This window comes from Balaenoptera borealis, assembly GCF_965194805.1.
Source record: "Balaenoptera borealis genome assembly, chromosome: 3".
NCBI lineage: Eukaryota > Metazoa > Chordata > Mammalia > Artiodactyla > Balaenopteridae > Balaenoptera > Balaenoptera borealis.
In genome coordinates this window covers 53918408-53937037 of record NC_138866.1, presented here as the reverse complement: position 1 = coordinate 53937037, position 18630 = coordinate 53918408, and the positions used below count along the sequence as shown (strand labels likewise).

The 18630-nt window shown below is 36.4% G+C and overlaps 1 protein-coding gene across 12 annotated transcripts in view; it reads left to right on the top strand.

Annotated features, from left to right (window-relative positions):
* FANCM (FA complementation group M) overlaps nt 1–18630 on the top strand; it is an 87815-nt gene that overhangs the window by 11761 nt on the left and 57424 nt on the right. For 11 of the 12 annotated variants that reach the window (XR_014242272.1, XM_082383789.1, XM_082383788.1 and 8 more), the window contains exons 5-11: nt 2792–2923; nt 4611–4743; nt 5402–5527; nt 6043–6129; nt 8651–8835; nt 14906–15112; nt 16646–16859. Coding sequence is in view for 11 of the 12 variants with exons in the window: in XM_082383789.1 (XP_082239915.1) it covers nt 2792–2923; nt 4611–4743; nt 5402–5527; nt 6043–6129; nt 8651–8835; nt 14906–15112; nt 16646–16859 (1084 nt within the window). In the remaining variant the exon portion in view is untranslated. Of the gene's footprint in view, nt 1–2791; nt 2924–4610; nt 4744–5401; nt 5528–6042; nt 6130–8650; nt 8836–14905; nt 15113–16645; nt 16860–18630 lie in introns of those variants that run through there. The other variant, XM_082383787.1, reaches the window with a different exon arrangement.

Here is an 18630-nt window from a genome sequence, read left to right as displayed (position 1 = left end):
TGTATTTAGAAACCAAGACATGGGCACTAGATATGTTCATTGTTGCTGTGTCATCATCCCTTCTAGGCCCTCTCTGTTACTTGCTTGAATTCTTCCCTGCAGAAAAAAAATCACAAGCAAATGAAATGGTTGTTGTTTTAACCTATGATGTTTTGAAGTAGTTTGTTATTCAGGAATGAATAACCAGAAAGTTTATCTATCATTCAATCTTTAATAAGTCTTTCTTAAAGAGAAGTTTTATAGAAATATGGTTTGTTTTTTGTTTTTAAATTATTTGTAACAAAATTCTAAGTGTTAATAATTTAAGATATGGCAAAGTGTTTCTGGTAATCATCTCATAAATGCTAATACATTTGGTTATGATTAAAATCATTCCATTTATAAGAATATGAAAGTTGTAATTTGTATAATCACATATAATAATTTAACTTTATTGATTTTTTTAGAGTGCTTCTTTAGGCACATGTGGTCAGCAAAGCTGATCAGCAAAACTAGAAGAGAGGAAAGATTGAAATGTACTAAAATAGCTATATTTTAGGAAATGAAACTTAGGCAAATTACATATTGCTGTAGTTGGTCTTCATCTGAGGTCGCTTTTTACCTTCACTATGACATCAAGCTCAGGACCTTTTGTCTGCTGTTTCCTCTGCCTGGAATGCTCTGTCTTCAGAACTTCTCAGGCTAGGCACACTGTATCATTCAGATGTCAAGTATTACCTCTTAAAAGAAACCGTCTTTGGTGGCATGAACACGTGGAGAACTGTGGGAGCCTGGATGCCCAGTTCTCCCCTGAGAGCGCCCTGCTGTCACCCATGCAGCAGTAGGCTCCGTTGCTTGCCCAACCCGGACCACTGTCTCTCCTGCTGCTTGGTACCGGAGGCAGCCCTGGCCTGGAGCGGTCCATCCCCAGCCAGGAATCTTAGTGTGGGAAACGGGATGCTCAGAGGTGGAAGGGCGCTGGCAAGGTCACAGTCCAAGGGCCCGCTCCTCTGCATCCTGGGGCTGGACGAGGGATGAGGCAGGGGGTGCCCGGGCAGCACGATTGCTGCTCCTCCCCCCCACCCCCCAAAAAAAAGAAAGAAAGAAAGGAAGGGGGGGAGGTAGGGAGGAAGGAAAGAAAGAAAGAGGGGCTTCCCTGGTGGCGCAGTGGTTGAGAATCTCCCTGCCAATGCAGGGGACACGGGTTCGAGCCCTGGTCTGGGAAGATCCCACGTGCCGCAGAGCAACTGGGCCCGTGAGCCACAACTACTGAGCCTGTGCGTCTGGAGCCTGTCCTCCACAACAAGAGAGGCGGCGATAGTGAGAGGCCTGTGCACAGCGATGAAGAGTGGTCCCCACTTGCCGCAACTAGAGAAAGCCCTCCCACAGAAACGAAGACCCAACACAGCTCAATATAAATAAATAAATAAATAAATTTATTAAAAAAAAAAAAGAAAGAAAGAAACCCTCTTTGTCCACTTATATAATAGTGACCCCCTTCCCATCAAAGATTCTACTCTACAAAGCATTACTGTGTTTTAGGTTCTTAAATGCATTATCATAATCAAAATTCTCTACTTTCTTTGTTCACTTCTTTATTCCTTTCTTCCCTCTATTGAATGTAAACTTTAGGAAAGCAGAAACTTCATTTGTCTCAGCCACAATATCCCCAGCATCAGGAACAATGCTTGATATATAGTATATGTTTAATGAATATATTTTAAAAAATATCTATTTGTTTATTTGGCTATGTCAAGTCTTAGTTGTGGCACGCGGGATCTTTGTTGCGGCATGCAGGATCTTTCATTATGGCACGTGGGCTTCTCTAGTTGCGGCGCGGGCTCTCTAGTTGTGGCACACAGGCTCCAGAGCGTGCGGGCTCAGTAGTTGCAGCGTGCAGACTTAGTTGCCCTGTGGCATGTGGGATCCTAGTTCCCCAACCAGGGATCGAACCCGCGTCCCCTGCATTGGAAGGCAGATTCTTAACCACTGGACCACCAGGGAAGTCCCTTAATGAATATTTTTGAGAGAATGAATCAGTGAATGAAATTAAATGTACTCAAGGAATTTTGATTTAGTCATCCCTCTGCAAATATTTACCTATGTGCTAGACTTGTTCTAGGCACTGAAGATGCAACAGAGAAAAAAATCAAGGCCCTCCTTTCATTGTGCTTAGTTTGGAGGGAGAGGAGGAGAGTTAAGAAATAAACAGATAAACACATATGTTCATTTTTTTTTTAATAAATTTATTTATTTTATTTTTGGCTGCATTGGGTCTTCGTTACTGTGCACGGGCTTTTTCTCTGGTTGCGGCGAGCAAGGGCTACTCTTCGTTGCAGTGCACCGGCTTCTCATTGCGGTGGCTTCTCTTGTTGCAGAGCACAGGCTCTAGGCCCACGGGCTCAGTAGTTGTGGCTCGCGGCTCTAGAGCACAGGCTCAGAAGTTGTGGTGCATGGACTTACTTGCTCCGCGGCATGTGGGATCTTCCTGGACCAGGGCTTGAACCCATGTCCCCTGCATTGGCAGGCGGATTCTTAACTGCTGCGCCACCAGGGAAGCCCAACACATATGTTCTTGAATTATCGTTGAATCTAATAATTGCTTATGCTGACTCTCACATGGATTATCTGGAGATAATTGTCAAGTACTTTAAAATTTTATCATCTCTTCTGTGTTTACTTAAAAATTCATTTTAAGACAAACTTTATTTAATATATAATTTAATATATAAAACTATTTTAGTATGTGAGGAAATGTATTTGAAAAAGGATTTTAAAATAAACTTAAACTAAATTTCTTTGAAATTTGCAGATTTTGGAAGCACTTGCCAGTTCTTTGATTCAGAGGAATGTTTTGATGAGAAGGGATATTCCCAATCTAACAAAATACCAGATAATTCTGGCAAGAGATCAATTTAGGAAAAACCCATCTCCAAATATTGTGGTAGGTATTTTAAAATAAATTTTGCTGATAGACTACGTTTTTACTCAGAACCAGGATGAAATGTAAATAATGATTGTTTTTTGGTATATATTAGCTCATCAAGAATTCAGGGATGGTTTATATAGTTTATAAAAACATGAAAAAGATCTAGCAGGGATACAGTTTAATGATGTGAATTAAGATAAATTTATCTTATAACTTTTAATTAAGAATTGGTCTTTTAGTTCACTTCTGTTTTGCAAAGTCAAAGGGTCATAAGAGGGTAGATTTTAACTAACTTTTAGACCCATAGCATTTAGTCTTAAATCTCCATACCGAGGTTGGATTAAGCATCACAGTAAGCTTTGTATTTTTAATCTTTATAGGAAAAAAATAGGTGGGTAGGAACATATCCATCAAGTTAGGTCCAGAGTCAAAAGAGATGCTCACAAGCATGAAAAGGCACTGAGTCATTCTTGGAACTGTGAGGGAATGCATGTGCAAAAGAACAGAGGCAATTGAATGAAGATATAAAGGAGACAGTGAGAAAACCAATTTGACTGAGGTAAAGGATTGAGGGAGTCAGATAGGATCTAGGTTGTGACCACCTGGGAGTAGCTTTAAATGTTATACTAGAAATACGGACTTTATAGTATCTGGGAAACCACAAAGGGAATTTTCTGTGAAATTGCAGTATATTATGCTAAACTTTAATAAAATGTTTAAAGTTTCTGCTAGGAGTTAAAGGTTCATTAAAATTTTAAATCATAAATCTAAACCTGTTGAACTTGATCTCACTGATGAGAGTTTATGTTTTACAGAGATGTTGTTTTACCCTTTTAGGTAATTAGGGTGCCATTTTAAGGCATTTATCACTATCCTGGAAGTATTTAAAATGAGTGTAACTGATATTAAATGCTACTAAAAATGTAAGGTATTAAATAATAGTCTTCATCTCTAATAAAGGAAAATAATTAAAATATATTCTCAATGGTCTTTTAAAGGTATCTTATTGTATAGATATACCGACTGTATGCTCCTATAAAAGGAATATGTACTTTACTTTTCCTTGAGAGTAGTGGTTAAAAGCACAAGCACACTGGGCCAAATTTCCTAGGTTCAAATACTGGCTCTGCTACTTATCACCTACGTGAGCTTCCGCATCTGTAAAATGGGCATAACAATAGTACCTACCTCCTAGGTGTTAAGATTAAATAAGTTTGTATAAGTAGTGTGCTTATAACAGTGTCTGGTGCTCCCTGTCAGATGTTACTGTGGCATGTATACTTGGTGTTAAATGTTAGTGTTAAACAGTTTGATTAAATATTTGTCCTGATGTCAGAAACATTTATGAGGATAGGCCCATATCTGTTATATTTTCCCTTGTATCCCAAATGTCTAGCTCAGTGCTTGGCAAATAGTAGGTGCTTATTAAATTGTTTTGAAAGACCAAACAAATCTATATACTGCTAATAATTTACCTGCAAAGAAAAACAGCATATGATAAATATCCCCCCGTTCATTTATTCTCTTTAAAATGTAAGTTTCATGTTGAATTAAATAAAGGGGCAGATTGTATATGGAAAGTACATTGACACCTTTCCATAGCAACATCTTAGGACATTCAGTAGAACCAATAAGTTCTGCATGGAACATGGATCTTCATTTCTTTCTCTGGGTAAATTTGATACATGCTTGTTTTTTCTAGGGACTGCAACAAGGCATAATCGAGGGAGAGTTTGCTATTTGTATTAGTTTATATCATGGTTATGAATTATTGCAGCAAATGGGAATGAGATCATTATATTTCTTCCTTTGTGGAATTATGGATGGAACTAAAGGTAAATTATATGAAATTATTTTTTAAAGTGCTGACATGTATTATTTTGGTTAACGATATGTATTGAGCAGTTTGGATTACTTAAGGTGCTTTATTTTAAAAAGCAGTGAAGGGGACTTCCTTGGTGGTCCAGTGGACTTCCTTGGTGGTCCTCCCCCATGCAGGAGGCCCGGGTTTGATCCCTGGTCAGGGAACTAGATCCCGCATGCTGCAACTAAGACCCAGCGCAGCTTAATAAATAAATAAATAAAATAAAAAGCAATGAAATAGTTATGTAACAGATTCTTTCTTTCTTTTTTCCTTCCTTCCTTCTTCCTTTCCTTTCCTTCCTTCCTTCCTTTCTTTTTCTTCTTCTTCTTCTTCTTCTTTTTTTTTTTTTGCTTAAACAATGGACATATGTTTCTCACAGTTCTGGAGGCTGGGAAGTTCAAGATCAAGGTGCCAGCCCATGTTTCTTTGATTTTGATAAATTGCTGGAAGAAAGGAAGCCATTCATTAATACATATGTGAATGTAGAACTGGAAAAAGTTGCTGGTTTTTATTTTTAAATTTGAAAAACTTGCATTCATTGCTAAAGTTTAATTTCTTTTAAATAAATGATACATTTGATTAGTTTTGCTATTAAATTAATTGGAAAAATATTTTCTTAATTTCTGAAGGAATGACTCGGGCAAAAAAAGAACTTAGCCGAAATGAGGACTTCATGAAACTCTATTATCATCTAGAGTGCATGTTTGCACATACACGTAGTACTTCAGCAAGTGGCATTTCTGCTATCAAAAAAGGTCTGGTTTTTCTTTTAAAATTTTATATTGTTTCCTCTTTATCAAGGTTAATTTTAAAATTATGCTCCATTGATCCACATGTCTATTTATACCTACTTATATTTCTGTAGCAATAGACCTGTTAAATGCTAAAAGATCTTATTCTTCAACTTAGGATAAATATATATTCAAGCAGTTCATAAACTTTAAATATATAATAGAAGTTAGTAGTAGTTGTTACTGGTAGTGAAAATTCTCAGAACTACCAAAAACTGATTTATAGCTTAACTAAATGTGAATTTTTCCCTTCTCTTTGCTGCTGATTCTCATTCGGAGTCTTTCTCAGAATGAAATTTTCATAAAAATTCAAAGTTTATTTTACAGTAAGGTTTGTGTGCTACCCAGGTGCTACTTACTGTTTAAATAAAAAGAAATAAGTTTTAATGAATCCATTTTGAAAAGGGTAATTAAAATACATTAATGTAATCGAATAGGGAAAAATACAGAAAAATTTTTTGTGTTTTGTTTTTTTACAGGAGATGAAGATAAAAAGTTCTGCTATAGTCATCCAAAATTAAAGAAATTAGAAGAAGTTGTAGTTGAACACTTCAAGTCATGGAATGGTAGGTCGTATTTAATAGACTCAAGGCAAGGCAAAGTTATTGAAAAAGCTAAAACTCTGACTCATTAGTTTGTGCTAACATTTCTTATGGAGAAGATGAGCTTTTAATTATTCTGGATAATGAATATAGAAAAGCTCTGAGAAATTTTGGGAGCATAGGCACCAGGGGAATGGTGGAAATGTTAAGAATAGGGTATTATGTGAAAAAGAAAAGTCAGCCTGGGGCAATATAAGGGAAGCAGATAATAAAACAATGTATAATATAATGGTAGGGAAAAGTAAGCTAGGTGAGAAAATAGAGAGTCATGAAGAAGGCTATTTTATACAGGGTTTTAGAGCAGACTTCTTTGTAGGGTGATGTTTGAGCTGTTACCTGATGGAAGTAAGGGAGCAAGCCTTGTGGATTTCTGTAGGAGGATCATTCCTGGCAGAGAGAATAGCAGATTCAAAGGCCCTGAGGCAGTAGGGTGCTTGGTAAGATTAAGGATCAGTAAACAAACCAATTTGGCTGGAGTAGTGTAATGAGGATGAGTGGTGTAGGCAGAGGTTGGAGAGATAGCCAGGGGCCAGGTCATGTAGGGTTTGTAGGCCATGTCAGGACTTTGGATTTTATTCTGTGAATGCTTGTGATTTGTGAAACTATTACAGAGGCATTCGGAGCAGCAGAGTGATGTGATCTGACTTATATTTTTAAAAGATCACTCTTGTAGATGTTGGCCAATTAGGAGGCTATTGTAATAGTCTAAGATGATAACAGATGATGATAGCTTATACCAAGATAGTAATACCAAGCAGCAAGGTGGTTCTGAGAAGTGGTTATAGGTTCTAGATATATTTTGAAGTTGGAGCCAACAGTGTTTATCGATGGATTGGACATAGAGTATGAGAAAAAAAATCATAAGTGTAGGAGTATGTGTGTGTGTGTGTGTGTGTGTGTGTGTTTGCAGATGATATATACGAACAAAGAGAAAACTAACAACATGGAGAAGAAAGAGCAAACATATTAGGATGCTTTTGAGACATCTAAGTTGAGATGTGCAGGCAATGGATAAGTGAATCTGGGTCTCAGAAGAATGGTCTGGGATATTTTTATCTATTTACATATATATAAATAAATTTTAGAGTTATCAGCATAAAGGCAATATTTAAAATTTAGAGAATGGATGTGATCATATCACCAGGAATACAGTTTAGGGACAAAGGGCCGGGAATTAGTCCTGCAGAATACCAACATTTAGAGTTCAGAGGGGAAAATGCCACAAAGGAGATTGAGAAAGAAACCAGACAAGTGAATTATCAGAGATGCTGAGGGAAGAGACTATTTCAGTAGGAAGGAGTGGATTGTGTTAAATACTACTGAGAGATGTGGTCAGATGAACTAAAAAGCATCCACTGAGTTTGGCAATATAAAGTTATTGATGACTTTGGTAGAGCAACTTTAATGGAATGAAGATAGAAAGGCAGGCTGCGGGCTGTTGAAGGAGATAGGCTTTGCACTGAAAGTAGCTATTGATCTGCAGTTGGTCAGATGTAGAGTCTTGATGCTATGCTGATTCAGAGGAGGTTTATCTGGAATAATTTTCCTTGCAACAGCAGCTGCTTCTTTTTCCTTATGTATTAGACATTAACTTCATATGTATTAAGTCATTTAATTCATAAGGTTGTTATGAAGACTAAATGAGTTCATATATAAAACGCTTAATGTAGTCTCTGGCACACACATGATGATTAACATAATATAAATCATGTTTAAGAAAGAAGGATTGTCAAAGTCCCATGCAAGGTTAAAAAACAAAAGAAAGCAAATAACAAAAAACTCCACACAACTTGCAATTATTAACCAATTGCTATATGCAAGTCTACATACTTTATATTTACTGTTTCATTTAATCATCACCTCAATGCATTTTAGATATTAAGAAACTAAAGTTTGAAGAGATTAAATGACTACCATGGTCACACATCGCCCAGAGACTAAGTGGTCCAGCCTCAAAGTCATGTTTTTATTTATGCATTCTACTCCTCCCAAGCACAGAGACATGGGGAGCAGCTTTGTGATTGACTGTTGGGTATATTCTTCAGTTTCCTTGGAGAATTTGAACATATCAATAATTCGGGGACAGAATACCAATGGCCTGGATTAAGACAGTGCCTTTAGTGAGCAGAAAGGAAAGGGAAGATATACAAAATCAGTGAGAGCTCTGCAGTCCTGTGCTTCTGATTTAGAAGGTAAAGGGGAATAACAGGCGTCATGCATGAATTGAAGGACTGGTCAAAAGGTAATTTTTATTTGGTTTGTTTAGGTTTTTATTTTATGACAGCCAATGAGAGATAAGGAGCCAGATTTATTAAGATGACTAGAAAAGGTAGGAGGAAAACCAGCAAAGTTGTTTAAGATGCCTTAAATTATTTTTTTGAAAGAATTGTCACTCACTAGTATATAGTTTCAGGTTTGTCTTTTGAATTAGTTCTCATCTAAATGCTTTTATAAAAGTTGTAATTAAAGTATTTTTGTTATATAGCTCAAAAGACATCTGACAAGAAATGTGATGAGACCAGAGTTATGATCTTCTCTTCATTTCGAGATAGTGTTCAAGAAATTGCAGAAATGCTTTTACAGCATCAGCCAATTATTAGAGTAATGACTTTTGTTGGCCATGCCTCAGGGAAAAGCATGAAGGGTTTTACCCAGAAGGAGCAACTGGAGGTAATTATTTTTGGAGATGATGAATATAAAAGTAAAATTGATTAGCTTTGCACTTATGCCTTTTTTTGTTTTAACTCACTGATCAGTTGGCTACATCTTAAAGATAGTTTTGTAGTAAATGTATAAATAAAACTAGGCATATTTTGAAAGACCAAAAAAAAGTGGGTTTTTTTGGGATTTTGAAATGTTGTTTTAAAAGTATAATGGTTAAGCAGAAAGGCTCTGGATTCATATTATGTAGGTTGGAATCCTGGTTCTTCCACTTATAAGTTTCTTTACTTCCTGTGCCTCAGTTTTCCTTATCTGTAAACATACCCTGTAGAGCTATTGTAAGCATTAAATGAAATCGTACGGTAGAGCCTTCAAGAAATGTTTACTATTTATTTATCTTAAGTCACTTTAGTTATTTATTCCAAACAAATAATAAGCTTACACTTTTTTCTGTTATCTAAAAATCTTAACGTAAAAATATGGTCAGAGGAAACCATGGTGGTATTTAAGGTAGCTGTATGCTCTGAATATTGGTCATAAATTTTTGAGTGCTATGATGTTTTTGGGGAAATTTTGGACTATAGATCTTTATAAGCTGTATACAGGGTTTTTCAGGTTAACTATAGGTCTACACTTGAGTAGCCTCTGACAGTTAGGTATGTCTTTAATGTCTAATTCATTTTGAAAGATCCTTTCTTGATTCTGTCAACATTAATAGATGAAGACTCCTATTATTAAATACTTCTTATACCAGTCCCCACTGTACTCAAAAGAGTCTGTTTAAGCAAACTGGATCTGGTGGAGAGAGTCTAGGAGGTTTTCCTGAGTCTGAATGTAACACTTTTCCCTATCTCAAGTCTAATAAGTACTCTAAAGGGTTCAGGCATCTAGTGGGTGATTATTATAGATTGTATTGACTTTGTCTTTTACCAATAATATTTTTTTTAAATAAATTTATTTATTTATTTATTTTAAATTTATTTTTGGCTGCATTGGGTCTTCGTTGCTGTGCGCGGGCTTTCTCTAGTTGCGGCGAGTGGGGGCCACTCTTTGTTGTGGTGCGCGGGCTTCTCATCGCGGTGGCTTCTCTTGTTGCGGAGCACGGGCTCTAGGTGCGCCGGCCTCAGTAGTTGTGGCACGCAGGCTCAGTAGTTGTGGCTCGCGGGCTCTAGAGCGCAGGCTCAGTAGTTGTGGCGCATGGACTTACTTGCTCCGCGGCATGTGGGATCTTCCCGGACCAGGGCTCGAACCCGTGCCCCCTGCATTGGCAGGCAGATGCTTAACCACTGCGCCACCAGGGAAGTCCCGATCAATAATATTTTTATGTAGGCCAGGGTAATCCTGGTAAACAATCCTTTTTATTACTCCTATACATAATTGCTTTCATAACAGCAGTTTTATTCTGAAATAAGCTTTCAAGCAAATAGTTGAAATTGAATTATTCATTTATCTAGAAACAAGTGATGAAGTCACAGAGGAAGTTGGGGGCCAGATTGTTTAGGACCTTACATTTCCATTTTAATGACTTTGGCTTTTACTCTGAGTAAGGTTAGAAGAAGACCTTGGAGAATTTGGAGCAGAGGAGGGTCATGTCCTGATTGATATTTTAAAAGAATCACACTGGCTGCTGTCTTAAGAATAAACTATAGGGGCTAAGGGTGGAAATAGGAAGACCAATTGGAAGACTTATTACAATAATTCAAGCTAAAGATGATGGTGGCTTGGACTAAGGTGGTAGCAGGTTGTGAGAAATGATTGGATTCTGGATATATTTTGAAGGTCAAGCTGACAGGACTTGTTGACAAATTAGAGCGGGATATGAGATAAAGGAGTGTGAAGGCTGACTCCAAGGTGTTTGGCCTGAGCAACTGAAAAGAGTGGCTGTTAACTAAGGTGGATAAGACTGCAGGAAAGGCAAGTTTTGTAGAGAATATTAGCTTGGTTTTGGACAAATTAACTTTGGCATGCCTATGAGATTAGTGGTTTTCAAACTGTCAAAACTGATGGAGGACCAGTTTATTTCCATTCAATACGTCAATGGATGTATTGGATGTACATTCAATACATCCATTGTCGGTGCTCCCAAGCCTTGGTGCCTCGTGGATTTATGCATGTGACAGTGAAAATAAATTAAAACACCGTGAGATGGAACCTAAGAAGAACGGCCTGCAGGTATTGAGGCGGGGCAGTGGGCTCATCTGCCTGCGGCCGAGGCGCCGGGTTTGAGGATGCCCGGCGGCTTGTCGGAGCTTTGAACATTACAACAAAAATGAATTACTAGAAAAATAAGCTTAATGAAAAACAAAGTTCATGTCTAAATTTTTTTTTTTTTTTTTTAGAGTCAACAGATGGGGAATACTCTGTCAAGTTTCTAAACTCTTTCTCTTAGTTTTTGTAGTCTTGTCAGCTGGTAGTAAACAGTTTGTGAACCAGTACCGGCACCAGTAATAAATACTTCATGGATTGTACTTTGAGTTACACTGTTTTAAACATCAAGTAGCGATGTTAAGTAAACAATTGAATATATGTCTTGACTTCATGGGTTCGTGGAAATATATATTTGGGAAGCATCATCATGTAGATGAGACTGGATTGAATGAAGACAGAGAAGATGTCCATAGACTGAGTCCTGGGGAATCAGAATAAGGGGCTAGTGAAATAGGAGAAAGACCAGGAGAGTGTGGTATCTCCTGGAGGAGGAAGTGATTAAATGTATAAATGCTGCTGGTGGGTCATATAAGATGATAACTGGGAATTGACTATTGGAATAAGAGAGGAGAAGGCAAATGACCTTGAAAAGAACATTTTCAGTGGAATGGTGGGACAAGCCACCATTAAGAAGAGCTGGAGATAGCAAGTACACAAGTCTTCCAAGGATTATTACTAAAAGGAGCACAGAGATGGAAGTAGTTTCTTGTTTGTTTGTGTTATGTTGAGATACATAATAGTATGCTTGTATGCTGATAGGAATGACCAGTTGAGAAAGAAAAATTGATGATAGAGCAGAGAGGAGAGTATTGCTGGAATGATCTTTGAGTAGTTAAGGGAAAAGGATGGGATCTAGTATAAAACTATGGGGGGTGACCTCAGTTAAGAACACGGATAGTTTGTCCAAAACAATAGGAGGGGAAGGTAAACTATGCAGGCACAGGTAGAGGTGGGTGTGTAGATGTGGCAGTGATACCTTGCGGAAGGTCTTTTTTGATTGCTCAGTTTTTGTCATGTCACCAACTGAGAGTGAGGATGGGGAGGAAATGTTGGAAGTTTGGTGAGAGAGGAGTGAGGAGGAGAATGGGGAGAGTGAATGGATTAGGGAAATATAAGATGATTTTCAGATAGCACTAAGGGCTCACTCAAGGTGAGATATTATGAGTTTAAAGTGTAACCAGTCAGCATGGTTGGTGTTTTCCTTCAGCCACATTCAACTGTGTAAATACAGACCTGGTGGAAAGTGGGATATAATCAGTGTTGCAGTTTAGTTAGGAAAATGGAGGAGAGAGAAGCAAGGGAGTGGGTGGTAAGCTAGAGTGTAGTGTAAACAGCAAAAAAAAGGTAGGATCAGTAGATTATAAGTCCTGGTGGTAGTTACTTAATCACTTATTCCTGTCTTTGATTAATTAAACAACTTCTGGTTCATATTTATTTTTCGAACTCTAGGGAAATTAATATCAATCCTAGGCAAATAAATAACAATTTAGCTTATACCTGCTTCTAAAAAGAAAGTTCTTTGACATCCTTTATTAATTTATTAATTATTTATATTAAAGAATTATTTTTTTTACAACTCTAGCTCTGTGGGCTTTTTTTTTTTTTTTTGATCTGGACAAAAAGGACATCTGTTTTAAGTTACAGGTAATGTTAGGTCAGTCTTTCCTTGGCTTAATGTCATTACAGATTCCAAAGGGAAATGAATTATTCTTAACTTTTAATTATGACCATTGGTTCTCCCTGTATTCTGTTTTTCCATATTGAAGGAAAACTCTTTGACTAGTGTTACTGGAAAGGTTTCTAAGAGGATTTAACATGATAAATTTATATTTATTATCCTACTTTTAAAGTGGTTGTTTTAAACAAAAGAACTAGCTTAAGGATTAAGACAATAGGTTTTTAGAATCAGAGAGACCTAGGTTTAAATGCTGATGATTATTATTACTTATAGAATAGTAGAATGTTTGAGCTTGAAACGACTTTATGGTCTTTTGTCATGGGTCCATAGCTATGTCTATACTTTGATAGAGTTCATATTTCCTTTTTGTGTATACTCCTCTAATATTTTCTCCTGAAATTTACTTTTTAGATATGAGGTCTGATAACTGTCCTTCATACTAGCCATTTTGTTCAGGCATTCTTACATTTTAATAGGCATTTATAAATATATTAGTCAAAAGCATGACTGATTCCTCTGGAATACCATCATTTAATTTTTGTTTCTATTCTCTATCTATCTATTGACCATGATCTTATTTAATTACCACCACTACTACTATTCCACCATCCATAAACCTGCAACACTGATGTGGGTGTATATATGTGTGTGTGTGTGTGTGTGTGTGTGTGTGTGTGTATGTAAATGAGGAAACAGGCTCAGAGCAGTTGAGAACTAAGTTTATAAGGCTTAAGGAAACTTTTCAAAATATTTGTTGACTTTTTCATTAACTCATTGTTATGCTAATGTAGTTTCGTTAACTTGATCAGAGAGAAATCCTGGTGAAGGGGAGAAAAAAAATTTTTCCTCTACCCTTACCGAGTTCTTAGCTGAGGCCTCTGTAATAAAAGATTAACAAGAGAAAAACAAACAGAAGCTTATTAACATGTATACCTCATGTATGCATAGGAGATACTGAGGGAAAAATGAGTAACTCCCTGAAGTGGCTTAGAATACAGATTTAAATATCATCTTATGGGGAAAGAGAAGGGGGGGTGCACAGGGGAGAGTAAATGATTTTTAGGGAAGATGAATGGAGCCCTAAAGGAAAAGATGGGAGGTATGATAGTTTGTGATAAAGTGTGTCTGGATGTAGTGTGGACTTTCAGTGTCTTGTTGAGTTAATTTTCCCTGGTTGATGAAACTCCTGGGGAGGGGATTTATGACAATTGAGTTCCTTCTGGAGGATCTGCTTTTAGACAGATAAGGGGAGTTCAGAGAAAGCCTCTCTCTGCATTTGTTGTGTTTTGAGTGCCTATAGCTCAAAATAATCAATATACCAAAGCAGCATAGGTTGGGGCAGCATGTTCTAAACTCCTACAGTCATATTTTGGGGTGGCATATTCTGCTACCCTTCACTGGAATGACAGTATAAAAGGTAAAATATGAATTCTATTTTTTTAATTAAAAAAATTTTTTTATTGAAGTGTAGTTGATTTACAATGTTGTGTTAATTGCTGTTTAGAGCAAGGTGATTCAGTTATATATATATATATGCATTCCTTTTTTATATATTCTTTTCCATTATGGTTTATCCTAGGATACTGAATATAGTTCTTTGTGCTATACTGTAGGACCTTGTTGTTTATCCATTCTACATATAAAAGCTTACGTCTGCTAACCCAGCCTCCCACTCCATCCCTCCCCCAACCCCCTCCCCCTTGGCAATCACCAGTCTGTTCTCTATGTCCCTCATTCTGTTTCTATTTACAATACGAATTCTAGAAGTAATAAAACAATCTTACTTTAACAATAGTTTAATTATTAAACTTACTATTATTGTTAAATTTACTAACAATAAATTTAGGTCTAAGACATGATAAATAATAGTAATTGCTCTGGGCCACTTATCTGCTTTACACCCCTTTTAGTGATGCTAAAAATAGTATCTGTGGTTTCTCATTCATGTGTAAATTGTTAGCAAAACCTTTTGGAATCATAACCGTTATTAAAGCAAAGAAATTGGGACTGCCCTTTGCATTTTACCACAATGTCTTTTGGCTTATATTGCCATTTTGCCGCTTCTTTTCCTATTCGATAGTACTTTGGGTGCTGATTTTGAATCTGATTTCAGGGACAAATGGAAAAAGTATGCTTTGATCTACAATTCTCTTATACTTGCATCTAGTTATTTTTAAATCATTTTAATTTTAGGTAGTGAAACAATTTCGTAGTGGTGGTTACAATACATTGGTTTCTACTTGTGTTGGTGAAGAAGGTTTGGATATAGGAGAAGTTGATCTTATAATATGTTTTGATGCCCAGAAGAGCCCAATTCGTCTTGTGCAACGAATGGGTAGAACTGGCCGCAAACGTCAAGGCAGGATTGTTGTTATCCTTGCTGAAGGACGAGAAGAACGGGTAAGTAGACTTGTGGAAATGTAATTTGACAATTGAAATTTGAGAAACAGAGCCTAAAGACAAGTATCAATCTGTTAACATTCAAAGTCCAAACAATCTGTAGGTAATTGTGATTGATTTCTGTTTTCCTTTGTATTAGATTCTGCCTGTTCTTTTCTTGTAATTAGGAGAATTTTTGACTGGATTCAGTCTTAATATTTTTATCCATATAAAGAAACATATTTTTGTACTTCAGTGTTATTAATTTTGAGACACATAGATACAAAAATCAATATGTATTACTTTGTGTTACTATTTCCCTGTGCTTCTAAGACCTGCTTTTTTGTGTTTAGTTGTTTTTTGTTTTTTAACTACAGTGAGCTGAGAATGGTTTTTTTTATATTTTAAAGAATTACCTAAATCAATCAACCAACCAAACAACTGACAAGAATATGCACCAGGGATAATGTGTAGCCTGCAAAGCCTAAAATATTTACTTTCTGGCCCTTTATGGAAAAGTTTGCTGATGCCTATTCTAAGTGATAAGGGACTTGAATGATATTCATACTTTGTTGTAATCTTGGGTGACAGGTCTTCCTAAATACGATGTTGTATCAATACATAATATTATTTTGTGTATGTACACTGAAGTATTAACTTTTGTAACTGAGTGGGACTATTTCTGTGGCTAAGTAAATAGTTTTACATTAAAGATTTTCTCATTAATTGTGATAGTTTAAAAAAATTGATTTAAAATGTTTTATAAACCCTTCAAAAATCATCCTGAAAAATGAATTTTTTTCCCCCAATACTTTTCATGTGATTATAGCATATTCTTATGTAACATCCAGTTTATCTATAAAATGATTCCAACAAATGAAATGTCTGGCAGCTTTTGAAAGTCTATGTATTATCACTGAGTGGAATTGGATTCTAACTAATTGTATTACCTTAGGCAACTCACTTAATGTGAGTTGCCTTAAGTGAGTTGTTAGTTGTTAGTTTAGATATCAGGTGTTAGTTTTCCTATCTGTTAAGTAGTCATAATGGCCCACATTTGGTGAGTAGCTACTCTGTGCTGGACAGTGTTGCAAATGTTTCAAATGCATTATTTTGTTTAAATCCTGTCAACAACCCTGTAAGGGCAGTACCAGTGCTTTTCTTGTTGTATACAGTAAAGAAAATTGACACGTAGAGAGATGAAATAACAAGCTGAAATAAGAGAATAGTATTTTTTTAAAAAGCAATTTACACTTATATATAAACATCAGCCTTAATCAAAAATAGCAAGATACTAAAAAAAAGACAGATGTCCTTTGTACAATATAGTTATTACTAAGTTAAGCTTTTATAATAATGAATTTTGAAATGATTTTCATCAAGAGTTAATTAAATAGGCTTCAAATTTAAGACAACAGATATTCCGTTCTTTACGTATTTAAGTGGATCAGAGTTTACTGTTTAGAATAAACTCAGACTAATATAATAACTGCTTGTCGTGGCTTGGTGATTATTATAGAAATAATGTGATTTGATGTTTATTTGTTTTTGCAGACTTATAATCAAAGTCAGTGCAACAAAAGAAGTATTTATAAAGCTATTTCAGGTAATAGGCAGGTCCTTCATTTTTACCAAGGAAGTCCACGAATGGTTCCTGATGGAATCAATCCACAATTACATAAGATGTTCATCACGCATGGTATCTATGAACCAGAGAAGCCTTCTCGGAACTTGCAGCGAAAGTCATCTATCTTTTCCTATAGCAAGGGTAAATAAAATTTTTCACATTTGAGACATGCATTTGTTTTCCTCTTGTTCATTAGCAGGTCATAGATTGATATTTTTCTTCTATGAGAAACTCAACATACGTTCTAGGATGTTATAGATGTTCACTTTGAGAAGGATAAGAGATGATTAATGAGGCAAAGGGAAGGAGACACTGGCAGTACAGAATGAAAGAAACTCAGTGTTGGGAAAATTAAAAATATCTTACCAGCCCAGAGAATCCTCTTTACAAATTGTGGAAAAGAAAGAAAATAGTTTTATTATTGAATAAGCATTAAGCCAATTACAATGTGCATTGTAAGCAATACACTGAGATAATACAAAGACAGAAAGAAATTCTACCCTATTCATCCAAGCAGTCACAGTCCTTTACATCATTTTCTTAAGATTAACAGTAACTTGTCCTCATATAAGAGGACAGCACCATTTGCTGTATGTTCTTTCATAGTTCATTCCAAATTCACCTGGTAATTGAGGTAGCCATTTGTGTTAGCTAGTTGCCTTTATCCAAAGAAATAATAAAACTTCTCTGTCTCTATGACAAGCAGATAAGGACAGCTCAGAGAAAGGTGCCAAGGCTAAACTCTGCAGGTGTATGAGAGATAGGGACACTATCTTCCTTGATGTTTACATTTCAAAGAGATGGCTCCTAGGTCCTTAAGAAAATCATTTCTGGTTGGAAAGCTGGCTAGAGGCTTGCTTTGCCTTTACAACGATTTGCATAAATATCAAAGGGTTAAATAAAGGATTTAGGAACATTAGGTATCTCTGGAATTGCTCCCAGAAAAAGGGAGGGGGAATTGTTTATTTCCGTCTCTGCAAAGGAGAAAATTTTCTTTCTTTCTTTTTTTAAAAATATTTATTTATTTATTTATTTGGCTGCACAGGGTCTTAGTTGTGGCATGTGGGATCTTTTGTTGTGGCGTGCAGGCTTCTCTCTAGTTGTGGCATGCGGGCTCTAGAGCACACGGGCTCAGTAGTTGCGGTGTGCAGGCTTAGTTGCCCTGCGGCATGTGGGATCTTAGTTCCCCAACCAGGAATCGAACCCGCATCCCCTGCATTGGAAGGTGGATTCTTAACCACTGGACAATCAGTGAAATCCACCCCCCCCCTTTTTTTTTTCAATTTACTGTTACACCAGATAGTGGTGAAGTTAGATTACGTTGTTGGTGATACTGAGTCAGTAAGAAAAAAAATACTTTGGTGCCAGGGAGCATAGTAATGAGAGTGCTAGCTTAAGAACTGCAGAGATCTTGGTGATATCAAGAAAATATCTGGAACTATTAGCACTATAAAAATGAGAAACAAAAACTTTTTTTTTTTAATTTTACTTAATCTTTAAGGTAAGCTTTTAAAGAATCATAAAATCATGTAGTTATATTCTAAGATTTGGAAGAAATCTTAGGGGTCATCTGGTCCAATTACTTACCAAGGTAGGGATGTTTTCTGTAGCATTCTTGTTAAATGTATATCCAGCCTCAACTTGAACATCTTTGTTAATGGAAATTGTATTCTTTTATGAGGGTTCATTCCATTGTTGAATAGTCCATATAGAAGAAGTCCCTCTGTTGAAAAAAAAATTCTGGCTTTGTACCTTTTGCTCATTGATTTAGTTTTGGCTTTGCCAACTGAAATAAAATGCACAATGTAAAAGTTGAGAATTATGTTTTTATTTGGGGTATTACTGAGGACTATAGCCCGGGAAGGCAGCCTCTCAGACAGCTCTGAGGGACTGTTCCAAAGAGGTATAGGAG